The sequence below is a fragment of the Vigna radiata genome, chromosome 7 (assembly GCF_000741045.1).
Source record: "Vigna radiata var. radiata cultivar VC1973A chromosome 7, Vradiata_ver6, whole genome shotgun sequence".
In the NCBI taxonomy this organism is placed as follows: domain Eukaryota; kingdom Viridiplantae; phylum Streptophyta; class Magnoliopsida; order Fabales; family Fabaceae; genus Vigna; species Vigna radiata.
In genome coordinates this window covers 34,107,888-34,116,237 of record NC_028357.1, presented here as the reverse complement: position 1 = coordinate 34,116,237, position 8,350 = coordinate 34,107,888, and the positions used below count along the sequence as shown (strand labels likewise).

At 36.0% G+C, this 8,350-nt stretch overlaps 2 protein-coding genes across 3 annotated transcripts; one reads left to right on the top strand and one right to left on the bottom strand.

Moving 5' to 3' along the window:
- The first annotated feature begins 107 nt into the window (after window positions 1-107).
- On the top strand, window positions 108-3,254 carry LOC106769117 (putative branched-chain-amino-acid aminotransferase 7). Its single transcript, XM_014654601.2, has 9 exons — window positions 108-192; window positions 279-459; window positions 591-767; window positions 1,026-1,157; window positions 1,241-1,336; window positions 1,637-1,753; window positions 1,895-1,990; window positions 2,087-2,199; window positions 2,458-3,254. The coding sequence occupies exons 1-9, from the start codon at window positions 167-169 to the stop codon at window positions 2,570-2,572; spliced, it is 1,053 nt and encodes a 350-aa protein (XP_014510087.1). The 5' UTR covers window positions 108-166; the 3' UTR covers window positions 2,573-3,254.
- On the bottom strand, window positions 2,047-6,467 carry LOC106769116 (protein trichome birefringence-like 13). Of its 2 annotated transcripts, none has more exons than XM_014654600.2 (7): window positions 5,930-6,467; window positions 5,681-5,861; window positions 4,826-4,966; window positions 4,185-4,305; window positions 3,664-3,798; window positions 3,261-3,519; window positions 2,047-2,184 (listed from the first exon to the last, which is right to left on the bottom strand). In XM_014654600.2, exons 1-7 carry the CDS (start codon window positions 6,345-6,347, stop codon window positions 2,174-2,176), a joined length of 1,266 nt encoding a protein of 421 aa, XP_014510086.1. In that variant the 5' UTR covers window positions 6,348-6,467; the 3' UTR covers window positions 2,047-2,173. The 2 variants fall into 2 exon arrangements, with proteins under 2 accessions (XP_014510086.1, XP_014510085.1); XM_014654599.2 differs by having other exon boundaries at window positions 2,076-2,204.
- Between the last annotated feature and the right edge of the window lie 1,883 nt (window positions 6,468-8,350).

The following is an 8,350-nucleotide window of genomic DNA, read 5'->3' as shown; positions in this document are numbered from 1 at the left end:
TATATATATATATATATATATATATATATATATATATATATATATATATATATATATATATATATATATATATATATATATATATATTATCATTGGATACACAACTTCATTGCTTGTTGCATCAACTTTTGCTCTCTGCTTTGCAGGAAAACCCCAGTTCACAACTATGACTCTCCATTCTGTTTCAGAAAGGTACAATATCACATTAAATTTTCCTTTTTTCTGTTTTTGATGATGATATTCTTCATTCTAACCCCTTAACTTTGTGTTTGAAAAAGCGGTGTTGATGTTGAAAACTGCGCTGACATAAACTGGGATGAGCTTGGATTCAGTCCAGTTCCGACAGATTTCATGTATGTCATGAAATGTGCAAAAGGAGACAACTTTTCTGAAGGATCCCTCGTTCCCTTTGGAAACATAGAGATCAACCCTTTTGCCACGATAATAAATTATGGACAGGTTAAAACAACACTGTACCTGCTTCAATTCATCAGCTTCTATCAATCATACAATGTTTGCATAATCCACAAGAAGCATGTTCTGATCAAATTCTAGCTCAATCCTCACAAATTGCTGTAACTTTTCTTCAGGGAATCTTTGAGGGGCTTAAGGCATATAGAACTGAAGATGGGCACATAGTCCTGTTTAGACCAGAACAGAATGCCCAACGAATGAAGATGGGGGCAGACAGATTTTGCATGCCATACCCATCCATTGATCAGTTCATTAATGCTGTAAAACAGACAGCTCTTGCCAACAAACGTTGGGTACTAATTTCTTCCTATTTATCTCCAAAGTTTAATAATGGTGGTGACTAATCTGAAATCATTGTAACATCACAAGTAATTATTGTTACAAAACAAGGTTTGAACCATAAACTATTTACCTTTTCACTACTACTGCATAGAATACTTAACCAGTATAAAAATCTTTTATCTTTCTTTTGTTTTTGACAGCAAAAGTTTTAGTCTTTTCCCTGTAAGAAGTTGAAAAATAAGTTGAACTGATCTTCAAATATGAAACAGGTGCCTCCACTGGGGAAAGGATCGTTGTATATTAGGCCATTGCTCATGGGAACAGGAGCTTCTTTAAGCGTGGTTCCTGCACCAGAGTACACACTACTTGTTTATTGTACTCCTGTCACTAACTACCACAAGGTGTGTTACAAAGAATCGATTTTATTATAGAGAAAATATTTAATGAAATTTCGTATCAAGACTAAATTTCAATTTTATGACAGGGTGCACTAAACTTGAAAGTGGAGAGTAAGTTCTATCGAGCAATATCTGGCACTGGTGGAACCGGAGGGATCAAGAGTGTTACCAACTATGCACCTGTAAGCATATCGATACCATTGTACCACTTTTCTCTAATTTTGGAATCGTGGTACTTAACTGAATGTAGAAGAAATCTAGTGAACAAAAATTTTTGTGTCTCAAGTTTGCACTGTAGAATTTCATCATTCTGGAAAGTTTATTGAATGGTTCAATTTTAGTGAAAGCGGGTCCATTTTGCTTATATATGCTGCTGGTACTACAAGAAATTAATGCACAGTTAGTCAGACAAAATCATAAGGCATATTATAATCCCTTAAATGAATTTCGCTCTTCATTGACTGTATATATTTGCATTGTAGGTTTATGCTGCAACCACTGCAGCTAAGGCTGATGGATTCTCTGATGTCTTGTTCTTGGACTCAGCAACTGGAAAAAACATAGAAGAGGTTTCTGCATGCAATGTGTTTGTTGTGAAGGTAAACCAACAAACTTTCATATTCCAGAATAGATTGTTATCACGACTCATTATAGTATGAACAACATAATATTATTGAAGAAAACAACATATTAAATTTGATCTTTATTTGTACTTCACATTTTCTTTTTATGTTGTGAAGGGTAATAGTATATGCACTCCGGAAGCAAATGGAGCCATCCTGCCTGGGATTACACGAAAATCCATCATTGAAATTGCCTTAGATTTGGGGTATCAGGTATTAATTTTTCGTAAGCTTTGAAATGCACCCTATTAATGATTTTGCAATATTTGTTCGGTTACTAAGAATACGAATACTTGAATTATGATTCAGGTCACGGAACGTGCCATATCATTGGAGGAGATGCTGGATGCTGATGAAGTGTTCTGCACAGGAACTGCAGTTGTTGTCAACTCTGTTTCATCTGTAACCTACAAGGAAACAAGGTAAACTGTGTCCGTTCTGATCATTAATTAATTCTCACTCTGTAATTGTTAAATAAATAAATAAATAAATAATCAATCTTAAATTGCACATTTCGTTTTTGATCAAAATTACGTGAGATTTAAAACACTGTTAAAAGAAAGTTTGATTTTTCAGTAGGAATTTGGTTATTGGTCCGTTATCTTTCCTAATATTCTTGAAAATTCCCGACAACTAATGGTTATTGTACTAATAAATTGCTGATAATACTGATAATGCAGAACTGAATACAAAACAGGAGCAGAATCATTGTCGGAAAAACTGCGGAAAATACTAGTTGGAATTCAAACTGGGTCTATTGAAGACTCAAGGGGCTGGACAGTTCGAATAGATTGATCGATTAGCACAACTTGCCCTATGGCTTGACTCGGATTTTAAGCTATGCAGATATGCACGAAACGTGCCTCACTTCTATTTTAATTTCTGCTTTTACCATGTCATTGCTCAAATGAGTTTTTATTTTTTCTCTTTCCTTTTCCCCTCCCAATACGATGATGACTCGGATGTATTATTAGGAGAGGAAAATATTTTGAAAATAAATGAAGAGAATAACCATTTTGTACAATATAATAAAAATAATTGACCTTTTGTTAGGTTTCTAATTACTTAATATTCCAAATAAGTTTTGCTCGCCTTAGTTGCACGTCAATTTGCCAGGAAATCACAATACTCAGATTTTAATTTATTTTTTTGTGCATATAGAGTTTGACGTCTGTATAATGTTAAATCTTAAAAGTCGGATTTCTAGCTTTTTAGAAGCATTCCTTAAAGCTGAAGACATTCTAATGCGATTTTGAGTAGACAAAAAAATTGAAGGCCTGATTCGACAGTGTATTTATTCATCTCATCGATCCTCAAAAATAACTTTTGGTTATACACATGAGAAAAGAAAAAATGCAATATACTAATGAGAAAAGCATGCCAGCTAACCAAAGATGAAGAAGTTAAAGACAATCGTTATGAACAATGTCAGTCTCTTTTTCTAACAAATATAGATAAATAACTATTTTATCAAACTTCTAACCTTGATACTTCTTACTGTTCAGAAGCTCTATAAACAAATCATTCCAGGTATCTGTAATTCCAGGTAAGCACCAGTGCATACAATCATCATGTTTTTTCCCTCCAGCTGAAGCAGGGTGTGCATCAGCCCTGAACTCACTCATGTGAGTGATGTCCAAAATAATGAAATCAGATCCCTCGAGAGCCTTATAGAGGTGATCATTCACCAGCCGAGTCTCCACATTTGTCCCATTATTCTTCACGGAGAAAAGTTCTTCTACCTAAAAGAGCAACAAGCAACAAAACTTCCAAGGTCAACTTACTAGTAACAATTTAGCATGAAATTATCACATCACGTATGTCACTCGTTGGATGACTGTTCTAGTAAAAACATGCTTAAAAAGATAATTGACTAAATGAACCACCTGCTCTATCGACAGAGGTCTATCCCTTAGACAGGAACCACCCTGATCCCAATCTCCTCCTTCAAAGTGTCTGGGTGATTGTGTACGAAAAAATTTGACTGCACCAGGCCGTGCATTTTTCTCCACATACTTGATCTGCAAACAAACTACTTTCGTATTAAAATATGCTGATCAATCACATACCCACTTAAACTAGGTGTAATTTCGTAAGTGGATTGGTGAAAGTGTGAGGGATCAGACTAATGTAGAAAATCTTTTAAAAGTAATCATGACAGTTTTACAACCCAATCCTGAACACTTCATCCATATTATGAAACTCAGACCCATACATTGATGGGAAAAAGCATTATGAAACTAAACATACAGAGTTCAGAATGAGCAAACGAACTAAAGTCAATTAACAAGATACCACGTACGTAATTGTTTCATACTTAGGTTAACTTTAGAGCCATAAATTACAGAAGTTCCTATTTTCTACTACTTCCACTACCATTATAGTGTAATAAAAGTAAAGAAATTACCATGTGCTCCAAAACCAAATCCAGGCCTTGATCTGGACGTATTGGAGGGATTACCGGCTGGTCATTCTTGAAGAAAAGCATGGGGGACTTAACAGGGTCAAATTTTGAAGGGGCCCACCACCTGTTTACACAAACCAGATAAAACAAATTAATATCCTCTCGTATACTTCTAGTTTTCCAACGAACAGTAATAGCATCAGCTTATACAAAGGAAAGTGAGGAGCAAGCAGTAAAAAACATAAAACTCAAAAGGTATTCTTCAATTGTTGAATTACCAGCAACAACTCCGGAATCAGCTCAACCCAAACAAAAGAAAATAACAACCAAGAAGATACATGAAAGACATTACCCTATATCCATTGCTTAAAAGAAACCAGATAAAAGTCATGGGCACTGATGAAACCAGATAATAAAACTGACACAGATACAGCTTAAGCCTTGCAACCCATTGAGGAAATTCAAAAATCAAGTAAATGCACACACAAGAAGACATTCCAATGTAACAAGACAAAATCATAGGACAAAACATACTTCTTTTCCACTCATTATTTTCAAAGATCAAATAACGAAGGGAAAGCAGCTACATGTTGCAATATATGGCCCATTTACAGAAAGAGACTATAGAAACATTCTAGTATTACCAGTGTCCCGTGTTAAAAATTAAAATATCGTGGAAACTCAGAGCCTTTGCCCACGTGCTGTCTGGAACATCTACATCAACTCTATATCCCTCTCTGAATCCAAGAGTTTCTAAGGCACCACCTTTATCACTAGCGGACCAGCTGCATCAAACAGCAGAACAACATCAATAATAGTTAACAATGCTCAACAACTAGAACCATATAAGGGGAATTTAGAAATGCTTTTTCACAATTTATTTGCGTTTATCCATGAAAATCATGAAAATGGATTATGACATGTTCATAAGTTCATTTTAGCTTGTTTCAATAATCTCTTCAATCTTACTAGCGAAGACAACTTATGTATGAAAACAATTTATCTCCATTTTGTCTTCAATTAAAAAACAACTTAACAGTCTACAAATGGTCTTTTGTTACGAATAATGAAAGCAATGAGGTTAGGACCCAAGATAGTGAGGACATCTCCCCTGGGCTATGAGCAAACCATTCAAACAAAGTTAACGGAAGAATCAACCCAAAACAACCTTAAAGCGTCATGTTTGAAGATTTTTCTCACATGTTTCTCAACTTTTCCATTTCTACCTAATGTGAAACATTTAACATTCGCATTTGCAGTCGAACACTTGACACCAATTATACAACGGGACATAAGATAACATAAACAATGACATCTGAAAAAATAATAACAAACTGAAAATCCTAGAATCCGTACATAAACACTTATACATCACATGAAGACTGCGCAATCCATGACCTCGTATAGAAACAGCAGATCATTTAAAACAAGACCCAGAAGAAAACAGGCGTGAAAAACAGGAGAGGAAAGAGTAATGAATGAGAAAAACGCAAGCTTACCTACCATAACGAGCGAGAAGATTGGTACGGTGATAGGCGATGGTGAGATTGTAAGCGAGGAAGGTGAATCCACGGTCAGCCCCAGCGGGGCGCCACTTCTTGACTTGGCCCTCGGAGGCACTCTTGAGAGCGCAGAAGAGAGACACAAACATGTTCCTGTTGAGCGAGTCCCCGACAAACCCTGCACTGCTGAACACCCATTATTGACAATCCCAAACAAAAGAAGAGAGAGAAAGTGAGAAGGTGTACCAATGGCGGTGTGTGTGTGAGTGCGGAGGAAGTTAAGGGGATGGAATTGGGGGAGATCGCAGTGGCGGGGCTGCCAGCGCCAGGTGGGGAGAAGAGGGGCGTTGGATTTGTTGGCGGAGAGGCAATTCCAGCCCTTGAAGATCTCCTTGCAGGTGTGGTCGTAGGTTGGAATTCTGGGAGGATGAGTGATCCATTTTCCATCGGAGAAATTGCAGGAAGCTTGGGTGCGTTTGTGGAAGGTGGGAAGAGAGTGGGTTATGGAAGGGGAGGAGGTGGTTCTGAATTGGGAGAGAAGGAGGAAGATGGAAGTGAAGCAGAGAAGAGAGAGAAGAGGAAGGAGAGGAACTTTCTTCTTGGGGGTTTGCGAGTAAGCTTCCCTTGTGGCCATTCCAATGCCAGATGAGTTAAGCTCCTTCATCCTTCTGCATCTCACTTTTTCTTCTTTCTTCTCTCTAACTTTTGCATTCCTTCAATTTCCTTCCCACATTTCTTGTTTCATAATCATGTTTTTCGCATACACTCCAGACATTCTCATGAAGTGAAAGTTATATATCCACAAGACATTATTAAATTTTAGGCTCACCTAAATTTTAATTTCAACATATATTTAATTCAATTCTTCGTTCGAATTTGTTTTGTTAACAACTTATTTGTATAAGTATTATATCATTTAATATAATTATATGTTTCTTTCTCTTTTTCTTAATATTTTTTTAATTATTGATTAATTCATTTTTTTTAAATAAAACAAATTGATCATCAAAATAAAGAAATTGAAAAAAAAAAATGTTTACTAAGTTTAAAACATAATTATTGTTTTTACGAAGTTGAGTGCAAAGAGTTTTCAAACTCTTTTTTTACATCCCAAATATATAAAAACATCAATTATATATTATAGGAGTCATCATTCAAATAAAAATAACACTTAGAGTAGACTAGTAGTTCAATAGTTGATATTACAGTCATCTCAAGAAATAACATAATTAAAACCTTTAAGCAAAAGGTCTAAATATAAACTTAGGCATAAAGAGTACATCAAAGTGGTACGATTATCATAATACTTCCAAAATAACATAAGATGATTTAAGAGAAATCCTAAGGAGTCTAAACAACATCATCAACATCCTCCAGCTCTTGTTCCAAGGAAACATCCTCAACGACATCTGCTCACATCCAAGTGGATGATCATCGTAAAGGAAAAACATTAACAAGCAACACACAATAAGAAAGCAAGGGTTGAGCTAGATAAACAAGCAACATACATATAGAATAATTAGTTAATATCATCATGTTTAATCATATATAAAGTAAAAAAATTGAGACATACAATTCAAATCATGCATCAATTACTCAACACGACTCATCCGAATTTGTATAACTGTCAAACTATTGGTCGTCTGTGCACTTGCATAGTTCAGCTGGCCCTCCCCAATACTATGCAAGGTAAATCATCACAGTCTGTGTCTAAACTCTAAGACTATAGACGAGGATCTCCCTCTACTCTCACCACTCACACTGTTCTTCTCTATTTGACCATGAACAGTGCTTTAAGTGTAGGGATAAACATACTATTTCAAAGCTCCATACAGTTATACAGAACAACAACAACATCTCTCCAATCACTTTCAATCATCTCAACCTGAGATGTCCAATTCATACACAATTTCATCATTTCAGTTTGTAGTCATATTATTTCAAGCCACACAATTCAAATATATACATACACCCTAATAATCAAACAACATCAAAACAACTCAAATAGAAGGACAAAAGTGTGAAACTCACTGGGCATGGTCGCATAGCGCGATCAGCCAAATTCGCACAGCGCATTCCCCTTGTGCGCTAGGCGAGTGGACTTACAGAGGGGAGCCCTCCAGCAAAATTCGCATAGCGCATCCAGTGCGCTATGCGAGTCTGTATAATCTGCATAACGAAATTCTGCAAATTTATGCAACCCAACACCCCGAAACTCGTTCTAAACCTTTTCCCCAACTTCTAATGCTCTTAAAACATCTTATATACATAATTTGACTTGTCTAAATGATTCTAGACATCCACAACATCATTACAAAGTGATTATGCACCAAATTACTCTCTAAAACCTCAATTTCATCAACATAGAGGTCTAAAATTGAATTTACAACTTAGAATGTGTTTTTAGCCAATTTAGCACTTCTAACAAGTCTCAAATGACTACATCAAATTGTCCCCACTGCCCACTTACACCCTAGACCTCAGTTACTAAAAAACACACTCTTACTTCCTCTAAACTCACTCAAAAGCACTAGTTTTATCATCCTAAAGACCCAATTCCACTTCTACCATTTAGAACCTGACTTTTCTAAGTTTTATGACTCTAACCAGTTCCAATTGACTTACCCAAGTTAGCCAAACTGCCCGAACACACTTAGGACCCCTGAA